The sequence below is a fragment of the Sciurus vulgaris genome (assembly GCF_902686455.1).
Source record: "Sciurus vulgaris genome assembly, chromosome: 15".
Taxonomy (NCBI): domain Eukaryota; kingdom Metazoa; phylum Chordata; class Mammalia; order Rodentia; family Sciuridae; genus Sciurus; species Sciurus vulgaris.
The window spans coordinates 72,676,368-72,692,868 of NC_136476.1; the positions used below are offsets into that span (position 1 = coordinate 72,676,368).

Here is a 16,501-nt window from a genome sequence, read left to right on the forward strand (position 1 = left end):
AAGTCACAGTGTTTTCAGAAAGCAAGCAGAAGTAAGAGAGTAATTTGCTTTAGAGGTGACAGGGATTCAGAGATTGTGGAGAGGCTAACATTTATTGAGCATGTAATTAGGATACTGTGCTCACCCCAATGTTTAATTAATTAATGCTTGTCATATAACTCTGTAAGTTGTTTTATTATTTCTATTTTACAAAGGCAGAGGTAAGGTAAGTTATTTAAAATCATACAATTAAAAATACTAAAGTCAGACTTTAATACAAAGTCTGTGGTTTTTCATACTATCGCTAGGTTATAAGTTATCTAAGGAAAGGACTGGCTAAGTTAACATTCATACCTGAAGTCCTAGGACACAAGAAACCCTCAGAAAATGTCTGCCAAATAAGTAAATGAGATATCAACAAGTGACTAAGAATGAAAACAAAACAATTGCTAAATGAAAGAGTGAATGAAATGAAGAAATATAAGAGTGGATAAATGGATAGATGAGATGGATGAGGAGGGAAGGAGGGAGGAAAGAAGTGAGGCAGAGATAAACAGAGGATGGTGGGATGTTGGGAAAATGGATAGGTGAATGGGTGAGTGAACAAATCACTGAGTGATGAAATAAAATAATAAAGGAATAAGTTGATAACTGATTTAAAAGGCTCATTTCTTAACAAATGCAGCTTTCTAGGCTACAAAGGGAGGTGGCCTGTGGGTTCATAATTAGGGTATACAAAAATAGTCAGATTCTAGAGTGCCATGTTAGCATTGGAATAGCTACTTCCAGATGTAGCAATTCTCATCAAGGTGGGAAATGATTGAAAAATAAGTCCCTTTTATTTTCTGAAATTAACAAATGTGACTTCCTCTTGCATCTCCAGAAGTTTGAATGCAGTGACTTATGTATTCTGCAAAGGAGATGTATCAGTATATATACTTCTCAGTGTGTGTGTGTATGCGTGTGTGTGTGTGTGTGTGTGTGTGTGTGTGTGTGTGCGTGCACATATATCCCAGATATATAATGTTTCTAAAGGGAAACAGCATGGAAGACAGAAAAGAGCAGTAGGCAGGGATTTATTTCCATCCCAGCCCTCCTTGATAAGTTGTTCTGTGATCTTGATGCCTCCCGGGCTGCAGATTCTTTGTCAGTAGAATGAATAGTTTTGAATTTCTGCTTTCTTTCCTTGGGCTCTTTAGTACTGATTTTGTGACTCATAGTGACCACATGCCCCAAATGGACACTTCTAAACCTCAGAATCTCAAGATACACATACATGTTGTCTAATAGAACATTTGGCTAACCTGAAGAGAATGAGTGCTGTCTTCCCTCCCAGGCTTAAAATCATCCTGTCATATTCCCCACATACCCATCACATCTTACTTGTAGAGACCATCGGGTTCCAGGCACTTGAAGATGACCGAGTAGATACTGACTTCAGGGACTTCTCCATGGCTTCGACCAGCTGCTACACAAGATGTGCCCAGGCCAGAGAGTAAGTCATCAGCAAAACTCAGGAATTCTCCTGGAGGGAGACAAAAACAGATGAGCTCCCCAGCTCAGGCCTTGATGAGCCCTGCTTGATTCATGCCCTGCTGTCCAAACTCATTGAAAGTCTGGATACCATTATCAGGAGGATTAGTAGGCAGAAAACACACAAGATCTGAAAATGATGCTAATTAGTATCTAGCCCTGATGACTTTTCACTCAAATTTATACCTGAATTTTTTCACCTGGAAAGTGGGAATGCTAATACCTACCTTTATAAGATTGTATCAAGTTTAACATGAAGTTAATTGCTGTGTAATAAAAATACACAAAAAGCTAGGCATGGTGGTGCACACCTGTAATCCCAGCGGCTTAGAAGGTTGAAGCAGGAGGATTGTGAGTTCAAAGACAGCTTCAGCAAAAACAAGGCACTAAGCAACTCAGTGAGACCCTGTCACTAAGTAAAATAACAAAATAGGGCTGGGGATGTGGCTCAGGGGCCAGTGCCCCTGAGTTCAATTCCTGGTGTCCCAAAACAAACAAACAATAAAAGACAACAAGGGGATTATGCTTCCTTTTTGCCAGAGTAACTATTTTGGCCTTGTCACTGCTATTAACATCTTCTTAACTCCTTAAACAAGTTCTTTCTTTCTTGGGATTGCATTTTTCTCATTTGCATAATAAAGGGATTGAGCTAATGATAAAAGAGATTTCATGTCACATGGCTCTTATGCACTGGTACTGCATTCATGGAGTGTCATGCTGTGATGGTCAAAGATATAGACTAGTCAACGGCGAAGAGTCCTATGAGTGATTAGCAATGAAGGTCATTAATACAGGAAATGATAGTGGAAGAAGTATTGCATATATGTGATCCTCGAACTCCATGATTTCAAAATGTCAATTTAGCCATTGGATTTTAGGGAGCCGTTGAAATTTACTAGAAAGAGAACTCCACAAAGAGGAATAGAAAGCAAAGAAGACTAGGAAGAATTATTGAACTTCTAGAATCTTAGCATCTAGTCTGAGCTCTGACAAGAATTTTCTCTCCCTCTCTCTCTCCATTTATCTATATATATAAATTTGCTGTATATGTTTGGGCAACTAAATTCTCATTTTTGTGATTTAGTTTTCTCCTTTGTAAGATTAAGGTGCTAGAATCATTTTTATGAGTCTTGAAAAAAATAAAATGAAATAACATAGCTAAGTTATAAGGGCAAAATTAAGATAGAAGGACAAACATTATAGTACTATTTATACATAGCAAGAATTTAGAAATAACTAAATGTTTAACAATATAGAAATGACTGTATCAGTTAAGTTATAGTTCAATAATGCAATGGGGTATTTTATAGGCATTAAAATAATTTGTGAAAGAACATGAAGTTATATAAAAGGATATTCACAGTATATTGTTCAGTTAAAAAACAGGTTACATTAGTACAGAATAATCCATTTTGTGGAAATTTTACATACATATGAATTTTAAAACAGAAGAAAGAAAATATTGCAAATGCTTAATAGTTGCTCTGTCTGGTGAGTGAGATAAAGGGCACTTTTTAAATCTTATTTTTGCTTTATCTCTACTTTTTAAATTAACTTCAATAAACATATATTGCTTTTCTAACAAGAAAAAAAAATCAATAAAAATTACTTAAAAATAGATAAAGCAAATGAGCCAGACTAAATGGCTTCTAAGTTTCCTTCCAATGCTAAAATTGGATGATTTAGGAGCGAAGTAGGTATGTGTGGTATTTTATAGTGTACAGTATGAAATGAAATGAGGCTTTCCAGCTCTGGTTTCTTTGCTCCTCTTCATGCCTTCTGTGGAGTTCCTCAGACTCTACGTTCATACATTTCCAGTAATAATGCCAGTTCAATTATGTTCTCCCTATCTGGTATTACAAGTATGCCAATGAAATGAAACCATCACGGAACCACCATGTTGGTCAAGTACATAAAATGAGTAGAACTCAAGGGACATGGGCCTTCTTCATCAAGGAACTGGTTGGGCGGAATATACCCATTAACTTCCCATTGCTCTTTCAATGAAAAGTTCATTCTTAAAGAAGTAGAGTTAAATATAAAACAAAAACATTTTATTCTTCATGTAAAAAGAGAGTCTTTTAACACTCGTTTGACTGAATTGTTTGGCTAGCCCTGGGATTCAGTCAAACCAACTCTTCTATAACATGTTTGTCCCTGTAGTCTAATAAAGCAGATCTGGTGGGTAGTGGTATATATTCAGCTTTTTTCTAATATATATAGAGTTCACTGACTTGCCACAAAGGTACTGTATTAGATGTCTTAATTAGAATAGCGTCTGCACACTTTCAGCAGCTATTCTAAGACAGACCTGGGCTGAAAAAATCTATTGCCACTATTTGTTGTGAGCCCTTCAGCCTCTCAAAGTCTCAGTTTTCCCTTCTATGAGAAGGGACTAATATCTCTTTTGTATGTTTCAAGTTTGGAAAGTAAAGCCAAGAATCTAGAAAGAAATAAAGATTTCTAGAACCAGAGGTTTTGCTTTAAAATTAAGAGGTAACTAAAACATCATGACTTTTGGCACCCCTCATTTCATTATGTCAATGTCTTCCATGGTTACAATCATAAACCAACAATCTCTCCACTCCAGTACATATCAAGCAGAGCAAGGTCGGGGATGAAAAAAAATTTTGAAAAGAGGGAAAAACATGGCATTGTTCACTGGATGGAGTGAGGGTCTTGTTTCATTTGGTTTCCCAGGATTCCAAGTCTGGCTGCTTATATTTGTTTTCTTTGAGCTTGGTTCCACGTCTGTCTGCTTTTCAATTTATTTCCAAATAGCCATTGAAAGAATTGGCTCTTCATGAGGGAATTCAGTATACTTGTGTCCAGGATTAATTAACTGCCTTAAAGCCGAAAGATGGCTGACATTCATTTTCAAATGGCCATAACTTTCTAGATATTTCCATGAATTGCAAAATAATTTGGACCATGGATGAAACTCCCATAAACATGTCAGATCAGTGAGAAAGTTTTAAAGAGTTTTAATGTTCATAGGTTTAATTCATGTAGAGAAGCTGGACAACCCAGAGTGTAAGTATTCATACCAAGGGTATTATAGGTGCAGATAAGTGCCAGTTCTAGTTGGGACTAGATCTGTATAAAGATCTCAAGGAAAGTTCAAAGGAAAAGAACCTGCATTTACTACGAACTTTTCTTTTTTCCATGTAATCCAGCAACAACCAAACAAGTTAGATGTTCTTATCCCCACAGTAAAGTTGAGGTCAATACTATAAAATGAGGAAGGGATAGAGCTGAAATTTGAACACCTATTCTAACTCCAGAGCCTTCCCTTTTCTTTTATACCATGCTGCCTCCTAGAGAAAGTTTCAAGATGATAGTGTTAAAAAGTGAGCTTTCTCAAAGCTATTCAATTTGCAATTGAATTCATGCCACTCTTAGTTCCCAGGGCTTGAGGAATGAGACCATAAAAGAAATGGTCCCTGACCTTCTACAGCTTGTAATCCAACAACAGGAAGAGTTGTTAAATACAAGAACAGACTCATAAAGTAAATTGTAAGATTGCTTTTCTTGGCACTCTATTTCAGAATATTTAAATGCACTGTAGAGCAAGGTAGAGACAGGTGAATGAAGTGACCTTCCTTACCTAGTGGAAGGGGTACTAAGAAAGGTCTGGGAGCATCTCTATGCACAAATGCAAATCAGTGAGTTTTAAGCCACATTTATTGTGGTTCCACAATGTACCATACTTTACATATGGCCACAGTACAATCTTACAAGTAGTAATACAGGGCAGTGGCTAAGAACTTGGGCTCAGAATTCACACTGCCTAGGACTAAATCCAGTACAATCCCACTTAGTGCTTGATTTGGACAAGTTCTTTACCACTGTACATCTATTTTCTTATCTACTTAAATTAACGGCATCTAATATAATTTTGTATCATATAAAACATTGTATATACATCAATTGGCAAAATGTCTAACACAGTAAGGGCTCAAAAAAAATACTGTCAATATTGTTTTTGTTGTTCTTATTCTTGTCATGGTAACAAAGTTAAAGACGTAGACATTCTTTAGCCATTCTTCTCCATTTATAGATGATAAAACTGAAGGTTAGAGAAGGAAAGTGGCATGGCCATGGCCATACCCAGAGTGGGAGGTAGATATGGAACAAAAACTTGGTGTCTTGACTCATGTGGTCTAGGAGGTCATTTATATCAGCCAGCCTGTGAGACATCTGGAGAATTAAAGGGCTTTCAGAGCTGCTAGAGTAGCCCCTCCTCCTCAATTTCTGACCATTTCTTTCAATGTGAATGACATAAGTTTACTGGCATTTACTATGCTCCCGACTCCATGTTAGGGTTCCATTCTGCCATCTTCTTAAATCTGGAATTTCTGAGAAAGATACAAAGCTGAGAAGAAACAAAAGGGACTCAGTAGGTTTCCAATATATAATATATTCTAACAGTGGTTTACCAATGAGAATCTATAAAACCCCCAAAGTAAGGAAGAACACTAATGATGGAGGGGACTACAGTGTATCTTCCCTATTCATCTCCAACCAGATCAACTCCAGTGTGATCTATTTCATTTGTTAATGGTCTGTTGGATTTAGTTTTTAAAAACTTGTTTATAAAAACCTGGATTAAAAGTTTTATGGCTAAATAGAGAAGAATGAAATTATGTTATCTGCAGGAAAATGGGTGGATCTTGAGAGCACCCTGTTAAGTGAAATAAGCCAAATCCAGGAAGTCAGGGGTCATATGTTTTCTCTCATATGTGAAAGCAAGAGAGAAAAAATGGAGGAAAAGGTATAAGGGAATTCATGAAAATAGAAATAATGTAAAATAGAGCAGAGGAAAGGGAGCAAGGGGAGAGAGGAAGGGAGGGAAAGCAGAGACACTAAAGAATGATATCAATCAAATCATATTGTTATATTGTGTGCATGCACGAATATGTAACAATGAACTCCACTACTTTGTATAATTTTTTTTTATTTTAATTAAAAATCATAAATTTACATAGGGCAATGTTGTTTGATTCATTCTGTTATTTTTTTTTCCCTTCCCCCCTCCCCTCCCACCCCTTTTCCCTCTATACATTCCTTTAATTATAATGCACCAAAAAAGTATAAAAAAAGTTGTTAAGGCTAAGCTAAAACTGTTTGAATTCTAAACTGTACCACATTCCATTATTGAAACACGGGGCTCAGGAATACTGCACCCTAATTCAAGGATTTACGCTACTCAGGGATCAGAGTCCAGAACCAAACCCAGTTCTCTTGCATGGGAGCCTCATGTGCCTTCCCCTAGGCTACTCTGCCTGGGATTGCCTCCTGGGACTCTGCCGTGGCCCCATGGCAGAACCCTCCATGAACCCCGGCTGCTGCCCCTGCCTCACCCTAGCCTGACCAGGTCTCTAACATTCTTTTTTTCCTGTTTTCTTTTCCTTGAAAACAGGGAGTTGGAAGTCGCTGTTCAGGAATGTGCCTGTTCCCCATTACAGCTCTTCTGGGGCTGTAACCCGAGTGGGCTGGGGTCAGACCCCCACACATTTCTTATCCCCTCAGACTCCAGCACTGCTCTCATTATGTTCCACAGAGGAGGTTAATCGTGATTCTGCTGCAGCTTCAGAAAGAAGCAACAAAGCACAGAGCAATTTTCCTAAAGGCCTCACCCCCTCCTCAATTCTCTCTCCTTCTCCTTTCAGCACTTCCACAACCCTCTTTCTCCCCTCACCCTCTTCCTTCTGATTGGGTTGAGGTCACAGTCAAAGCCGGCCACAAGAGCAAATTGAAAACAGGTTGGGAGAAAAGCAGCAAAGAAATTCCAAAATAGAAGCGGGTAGGCAGTGAGTTCTTTAGCTCAGGTGGGGAGAAAGGTCCCAGCTCAGGACTCCATACTCTTCGGGAAACACCAAGGGAACTTAGTGGCTGCTCTGGGGCTGGCCTCTCTGTAACTGGTACATACTCCAAATGGGCATTTCCTGTGCACCAGTAACTGCATAATGGTAAATGAATAACCAATAACAGGGCATGGGACACAAGGAGAAGTCGGACTCTCTGTGAACTTCTCCACCTTTCCCTTCAGCTGGGCAAATGTAGACATTCATTCTAAGATTAAGGGCCTTACACCTATCATTTGCAACTGGTTCTTTTCTTCCAAAATCATAATGTTATCTTAGATCCAAAGAGCCAGTGTGTAATGATGCTTACCTTTATCATATAGGTGTATGAGTTAGTGGAAAGATAGTTGGTTTGTGGGGAAAACAAGGCTTGGTACTGAAGCCAGGCTCACCACTCATCAATTATGTATATTATCTAGGGATGGATGATGAAACACTCAGAGAGTACTTCTTCAGCTGAAAAGGAGATGGTCACATCTATTTCAGAGAATCAGGTAAGGAATAAATGAGATGACATAGATAGTGTACCCTATACATGGATGGTTCACAAATGTCAGTGCTTCTCTGATCCCTCTACTTCACCTCCATCAGATTTCATCAATCTGTCTAGTGGCAGAGTTTTTAATCGTCAAACTCACTAGCTTTTAGGTACATTATGTAATATCTAACTCCTTAGAACCTTCCTGATTTTGCAAAGGGAAGCAGTTTTGGAAGAAAGGAAAAAAGGAGAGGATGCAAATGTTTACTTGCCTATTAATGATATGGTATCAACAGTGCTAGACATTTTACCTATATTGTCTGGTTAAACATTCAAAACAATCTATCTGGATTAAAGTTAAATACAATCTAATGAATCAGATTAATTGTGCTGTTAAAGGAGAGGAAATAAGGGCAAAAGAAGGGTTTGAATAACTTGCTAGAAATGAAAAAGGATAGAACTGGGACTTTGGGATCCAAACTCTGTTTTCTTCCTACTATACATTTGCCTTTAGATCGTGAAGCTTAAGGTGGGAATTGTGTTCTGATCACACCTATGTTATCAGAACCTAGCACAAGGCTGGCCATACAGCTGTTTTTCCGAGTACTGTAAAACTAAACTGAAGTGCTTGAATCCTGGATCTATCCCCAACCCCTCAACACCAGTCTCTGTTGGGAGAGCCAAGCTGCTTCCCGCATGAAATTTTAGCATTAAATGGGAGTCACATGGCACTAGGAAGAAGAGATTGGCACAAAAACAAGAATTAAAAAAAAAAAAAAAAAAGCAAAAAAGGCAAAAGGGGAATATCTATTAAAAGTTCTCACGTGCCAGGTACTGTACTAAGGAACTGGATCATTCTCCTGCCCACGCTCCAGTCGATACCATTGGTTTGACTTGCTGAAATGCCCTGATTCTTTCTGTTAACAGCATGCCATTTTCCAGTGGGTCATTAGTTCTCCCTCAGTCTCAGTTCACATCATTTAGGTGGAGCTAATACCTCTTATATCCTTCTGAAATTGGCAGGTGATGGCCAGAGATCCCATTCCAGAGGCCAAAAGGAAAGGAAAAAAAAAAAAAAAGTGATCCTGTCTTAATCAATTAGGCTAACTATTGAGACAGAGACTGAGTCATGATGACATCATTTTAATTCCTGGAGCCAGTCATGTCTGAAGCTTGATCTACCCTTGAATATTTTAGATACACAGGTCAGTATTTTTCCTTTTTCTGCAAAGGCAGTTTCCATTTGATTTCTGTTACTTGCAACCAGGAGTTCTACCACATGCAAATCCTATGAGGTAGGTTTTACAACTGGCATTTTATAAATAAAAAACAAGTGTTCACAGATCTAAAGTCATTTGCCCAAGGTCTTACTTCATCTAAATAACAAGGCTAAAATTCAAATTTAGATCTCTCAGACTCTAAAATCTGAGCCTTCACATGATAAAACATAGGATCTTTGTACCGGTTTCAATGCCTGGAGGGCTTATTCCTTCTCCTTACTGGATTTTTGCTTCTAGGCCTCTTCTTCAGAAAGGACTTATCCTATTCACCCTATAAAGGAACATCCATTGTCACCCTCTGTCCCCTTTCCCTACTTTACTTCTTTTCACAAAACTTAAGGCTATCTCTCATCTATTGATGAATCGGTGTATTGTCTGCATCCTCTACCATAAGCCTCAAGAGAAAGGGATTTTGTTCACTTATAATAGGGCCTATATACATTGGCTTCTCCATAAATATCTGGGTAGTGAGTTACTGTCTACTGCATGTCGTAAACTGAGTTAATGACTGGGAGCACAAGATAAAGAAGAACATTTTAGTTTAAGCTCTCTCAAAGGCAGAGCCAATGACTTGGGTGCAAATAATTTATTTGAAAGGTTAACCCAGGAAGCAGGCATGGGAGAAAGTGAAGAATGAGACACGAGACAGGAAAAGTCAATATAAAGGTGCACCACTGTTGTCAGCAATGAGAGCTCCATTTTGCAGGGATATTTGGGTGGGGGGGTACTGGGGATTGAACTTGGGGGCACTCGACCACTGAGCCACATCCCCCAGCCCTATTTTTGTATTTTATTTAGAGACAGAGTCTCACTGAGTTGCTTAGCACCTCACGTTTGCTGAGACTGCCTTTGAACTTGAGATCCTCCTGCCTCAGCCTCCGGAGCCACTGGGATTATAGGCGTGCGCCACCAAGCCTGGCTGCAGGGATATTTTAAGAAATGAGCAGGATGTGTCCCAGAATTGTTTTGCTGGAACTCAAGGAGATAAAGTGCTTACCCCCCAGATTCAGATTCCCATTAGTTGAACCCTTACCCAGAGTACTCATTTCCCTACACATAGCACAATAGCTGTGCTTGCATAGAGATCTTCCTGTGGGGCAAAAAATGCAAGTAAACATTTGTGATCACTGGAGCAGAGGTGAGGCTTGGTGTACACAGAACTGCAGTTGAAATAGCCATGGACCAAGAGGATGTGGCATAACTCCACAGGCATCTGCTACTATGACCAGTTGTCTACCTTTGAGGAATTTGCAGAAAGAACAACTAGTATGTCTTCCTCACTGAGGTCTAGGACAAACTCATTAGCCCCACTCTTAAAACAGTTCACAAGAAGTTACTGGACACCCAGTAGGTGCCAGGGAAAGGATTACAACAGTGGACACAGCTCTGAACCACATGAACAAAGCCCTTTCCCTGTGGTGTTCCAGCTTAACAAGGGAGAATTGCAAGGGTTGCTTTTACGTGAGACCCACCAAGAAGTCCTGCAACTTATTATTAATACAGAATTTAATAACATTAACTCCAGCATTAATATGCACTTGGCTAATAGAGCTTTCCTTTTCTACAGTTGGATTAATTAGGGCCATAAAAGCCCTCGTCATCCCCACAGGCTCGAGGACAAATGATGCTAATGCAGTTGGCTGGAGTGGGTATTGCTAACATGTGTGAGGAGACTTGGTTTGGGGACTGGACTGGGGAGGAGGAGGATGGTGGAAGTAAAGTCAGGCCCCCTGGCCTTCTATCACTCTTCATGGACCACAGCACATGTTCACTGCCTTCGAAGCACTTGTCCAGAGAGGGTTTCCTTTCTTTTCTTTTCTTTTTATATCACATTCCCAAATGGTATACTATTGTGAAGTGGAAAGAACCAATAGTACAAAATGTGCTTCTCATCAGATTCTCAGTGCCTCTAACACTTCCAGTTTTCTCTGGGCTGAACACGTCATTCAATATCTCCTTCTCTGTGCAAAAGGCAAACCCATGAAGTTGCTGATGGTGGGCCCTAAGAGTCCTTTGTCCACAAATGTAATGAAACAGCACAAGCAAGTTGGAGCTATTATTCTCATTTTGTGAAGAAGAGATTCTTAGAGAGGAGGCAAGTTGCCCAATCACACAGCTACTCAATAGTGAATCAAGGACTTGAACCCAGGGTGAACCTGTGGTTTTTTTTCACCACAACACAACTTTCTAATTTCTGTCTCAATGAGTCTCTAAAATAAGGATGGCAGTATCTACTCTGCAAAGGACTTACGAAGAGTGAATTAAATTAAGTCTGCAAAAGTACTTTATAATCTTCAAAGCATAATGCCTCTGTAAGGGAAATCCACGTAGTTCCAAGTAAGATGATAAAATGTCAAATGAGTTCCTCTAGAGTTAGGAGGAAGAGGAGGCCTTTGGAGGTACCAAGGTGTGTCAATGGTCAGCCCAAAATACAAACCATCGCAGACAAAGTGGGCTAGTGACAACATTTACCAACCTGGAAACACATTCACCCATGATGCAGAGGAATTCCAATGCCAGCAAGCTAACTAACTTCCAGAGAAAGGAATTGGGTAGTGGGGATGCTATGATGTAGAAAACTTTTTGGTTAACTGGCTGAGATTGGAGCTTCCAGAACTTTTCTCTTTCCAGTTCTCTGAAGAGCTGACTTCCTCCCATCCTTCAACTCAGCCAGAGTTCAACCTCTTAGAAACTCTCCACACCACCCCATCCAATGCAAATCCATACTGCCTGTTCTCAGCTATACCTCTTCATACAACCCTGATTTTCTTCCATCACTAGTGACAACTTGCAGTTACTGTATTTGTCAGTTTGTTTACCTGTTTTGTTTCATTTTATTACTAAAATGTTAGTTCCATGAGTTCAGAGGCCTTATCCACCTTGTTCATGACCAGCCCAGTATCTAGTGGAGTATGGGGAACACAGTAATTATTTGTTAAAAATTCACTGAATGAATTGAGGGAGGATTGATGCTGGAGATAACAAATGACTCAGCCAAAACTTTGTAAAACACGTTGAGAAAACACGTGCTCATCTTTAATTTTTGGCTTATACCTATTCTTTTTCAAAAAGCTCTTCTTCACTACTCTTTGTTTTCTTCTAGAGAGGTTTAGGGTCCTGCAAGTGGGTTCCCGGAGTTTACTGTGCCTCCCTCCACCATGATTGTTCACTCATTGTCCTGTCATTACCTGTTGAGTTGTCTTCCTCTGTAACCATGAACTAGGAGGATCTATGGAAAAGAACCTAGCCTGTTCTATTCAACATCGGAGCTCTAGTGTCTAGACTTAGGCAGAATGAGTGAGTCAGTGAACAAGTATGGCTTCCTTCCAGCTGGAAGAAAACCCCTGGGGTGGGAGGTGGGGATGCCAGGGTTTCATTGTGCATCATCCTTTGAGTAATTCCATGAGGCCACTGGATCTTTTTGTGAAAGGGCACTGATTAAGGACTCAAGGGACTGATCTGCACCCCTGTTTTCCTGCAGAGTAAGTGTCAAATCAGTTCATCTCTTTCTGCCAAACCAAATGACCATCACAGAGTGTTTACTAGGCTTTCTCTCAACCTTTACTTGATTTGATCTTGCAAGTTACCCAATGTTTGGTATTCTCCTCTCTATTTCTCTATCACTTTGTTTCTTCAGTTCTGGTGTCCCTGGGCTCTTTGTCTGGATGCCAGATCCCTGTACCCTAGGAAGTTTTCTTAATTGATATTGTTCCTTCTTGTTGTCTGCTCAACTCTTCCATTTCTGCCTAGCCAAGCCTCTGCTGCATCCCTCAGCCATCCATACTGGCTGCCCATTAACCCTCTGACTCCTCTCTATTTGCAACAAGGAATGCCTTTATCTTTCTGCAGCCCTCTCCTTCTTTCTGTACAGTGTTTTACATTTATCACATATGTCCCACTCCCTCATCATATTTAAGTTTCACAAGTGTTTGCTGAAGTGGGCACAAGAAGATCAGAATAAAAGTTCTCATTTCACACAAGGAGAAACTGAAGCTCAAGAAAGGAACATGTCCACCTGAAGAGGCACTGGGACCCCAGATCAGGCATTTCCAAACCTCTGATCCTGGGCTTTAGTCACTGCACCATGTGCACTTGTCTCCTCATCCAAACCATGAGCTGACCCATGATTAGTACACGTTTGCAGTCACCCCTGTAGTGCCTAACCAGGAACCTAGCCATACTGAGTCCTCTGCAAGTTTGCTGAGTTAGATGGATTTACTAAGATACTAACATTAAATTCCCTTTGGAGAAGAAAAGGCAACATTGTGCTCTGACTAGGTTTGAATCCTGGTTTTGCTAAATGTCTATAAACAACACTTAGACTTTAAGAGTGAAGTAATGTTGCTAAGCCTCATTTTCAATGTCTGTAATACAGATGTGAAAGGACCTGCCTCAATGGGATGATATTGAAGATTATTTAGTGTGTGCGAGGAATTTACAAAGCACAGTGCCTTGCACATGGTAAATACAAGGTATGACTGGCAACTCTATTGTTTTTATTGCTATTATGAAAAATACCAATTTGTGAAAAACTTCCTGTGTGGTAAGGAGAAAGGAGAAACTCAAAAAACCAGGAAAGTTAGTTACCCTTGTGTATTTAGCATTTCTTGTTCCTCTCCAATCAGAACTGCAGAAACTATGGACCAGAGATTTAAAATCTGTCGAATAACCAAAGCTCCCCTACTTTTTCTAAATATAAACCTCAAAGACTGTGGTTGGTAGATCACTTGGATATCATCAATAAAAAAGAGCCTCTGTTTGTTTTTCTTCTTCTCCTCTAGAGTGGGAGAAGAACCAACTTCAAAATACAAATCGGATCAGGAGCCCCCACAGGCAGCCTCTGCAGACCCATCAAGGAATCAGGGGCGGTGAATGAGACCCTGAGCCCATTCCGTCCTCTGAGCTTTCTTCCTCTCAGACACGCACGTGTACACACACACACACAAATGCACTCACTCCTCCCCAGTCCATCCCAGGAGGCACCCAGCCTCCAAAAGGGAAGAGAGAAGCCCTGGGCAAAGATGAGTCAGGCTTTCTGGTCGTGCAAGTAGCACCATTTCACCGGACTGAGGTGAATCACTGAGAAGGAGGTTGGACCTGGAAGGTGAGAGAGAGAGAGATTTCCATGCATGTATGTGTGTGTGTGTGTGTGTGTGTGTGTGTGAGAGAGAGAGAGAGAGAGAGAGAGAGAGAGAGACAGAGAGAGGAGAAAGTGAGTGAAAGACAGATGGGGAAGAGAGACATAGACATAGACAGAGCCAGAATCCAAAGTACAGAAAAACAGTCTGTAGTTGAGAGAGGGTCAGATACTTAGAGAGGTGGAGATAGAAACAGACACAGAGAGAAGGAGAGAGTGGCAGTAGCGGGGTGTGCAATGGGGTGCATGTAGAAATATAAACAAAGAGAAATGGAGACAGAAAGAGGCCAAGGCAGGAAGGAAGGAACCAAGGGAGGGAGGGAGGGATGCAGGGAAGAAGACCCAGAGGAGCCTATGCTGGGGATGGACACCCTTGGGCATTTGAGCAGGGCAACACGAGTGACCTCTGGTCCCGACTCTCCCTGGGTCAAATGATCTGGAGGAGAAGGAGGAAGCGTTAAGCGGTGACCATTTCCATCCAGCTTCCCTCCTCCTTCCCTCCTCCCCACAGAGATTGTTTTCACTCTCCATTAAAATGACCCCTTGCTATCCATTTATATTAAAATTTTCCTTTAAATAGAAAAGAGGAACCAAGTTTTCAATCCACAATGAAAGCTATAAAAGGGATTTTAAGCTTGGAAAACTTGGCTGGTCAGTTTTTCCTACTGTTTAATACCCGCCTTGGGTTACACTGAATGAGTAAACATGTTTTATTAGCTTCTATTTCATACCTAACCCTGTGGTAGGTTTACAGCTTTACATACTACACACACATACACACACACACACACGCACACGCACACACACGCACACACATGCATGCGCGTACACACGCACGCACACACACATGCGTGCGCACACGCACACACATGCACACACGCACACACACACATGCACACACGCACACACACACATGCACACACACGCACACACACACATACATTACACAATTTAACGCTATATATATATAAATACTTACACATACAGGAGAGTATTTGTGAAAGTGTATTCGTGTGTGCGAGGAAGTTATCCCTAAATTTGAACAGCTCATCAGGCTCTCTGAAGAATCTTCCCTCACCTGGTCCTCATGACAACCTCCCTCCGAGGTCACAGGTAGAATCACCGCCCTCAGTTCACAGGCACCTTACGGTTAAAGCAGAGGATCCAGGGAACTGCAGGTCTTCAAAGGCTCACAGCTTATATCCCAGTCCTCTCTCCACAATCACACCTTGATTTCCTGAGTGTAGGTAGTGCAGTGCCCACGTTGGGAGCTGCAAGGACTCAAGGCCAAGGGGAGACAGAAGCATCATCATTTTCTGGGCTTCACTTTACAGACTGTGAAACTGAAGCTCAGAGAGTCGCTATTGGTGCTTCTACACAAATCATAAAAATGAAGAAGGAAAGTAGCACCCCTTCCTTATGAGGCTTCACATCAGAACTTCTGAAATTTTTTTTGACATTCTAATTAGTGGTTAGAACGAGTCACTTGATCAATGATCAATATCTGTCTCTGATAGCTGCAATTGGAAGTTTTCAGATGCAGCAGCATTGTAAACTACAACCAGTGCAACTGTAGCTGAGTTCCCTGAGAAGAGGGCTCAGCCAAGGTCAGAGCAGAGAGAACAGCAAGAAAAGAGAGCAGGGAAGGTCCCATGAAGAGGAACTAACCTGGATTTCTCAGGTCTAAGAAGACACACCACTTTGCTTGAATAAATGAGAGAATAATTGCTGATATTTATTAAGCTCTTATACTTCCTGACACAATAACCCTGGTAAGAGTGGGATATAGCTCTAATTACTGCTTGTATTCCTGTCCTGTCTTCTCAATTAATAATAATAACAGCAATAATAGTTCATGTAATTTAGCATTCAGTTTTAGGTACTATGCCTAGTATTTCATGTATCTTGTCTCACTTCAGTTTCACAACAACTCTAAGGCCCAGTTTAACTATTTCCCCAAATTCACAGTTAAATATATCAAGATTCAGAGAGGTATATAACTTGCTGAGGGTCATAAGGCAAACTACAGAGCCAAAATATGAGTTTTATGAGAAAAGGGTAGAGGTCAGAGATACTTTCCCTACTCCCAAAGTGATGGAAATGCATTACATTCTCAATAAATACTATATCCTAGCACATCAAAGGCACTCCACTATACATATGGAGCATCGATATCCAGAAAGGGGAAATTATTTGCCTAAAGTCATATCATAAGAAACACCAGCCA

At 40.5% G+C, this 16,501-nt stretch overlaps 1 protein-coding gene across 4 annotated transcripts in view; it reads right to left on the bottom strand.

The window, feature by feature from the left end:
• ASTN2 (astrotactin 2) overlaps positions 1-16,501 on the bottom strand; it is an 883,413-nt gene that overhangs the window by 50,643 nt on the left and 816,269 nt on the right. For all 4 annotated transcript variants that reach the window (XM_079113408.1, XM_079113407.1, XM_079113406.1 and 1 more), the window contains one exon: positions 1,363-1,504. In XM_079113408.1, the coding sequence (XP_078969534.1) occupies positions 1,363-1,504 (142 nt within the window). The remainder of the gene's footprint in view (positions 1-1,362; positions 1,505-16,501) is intronic.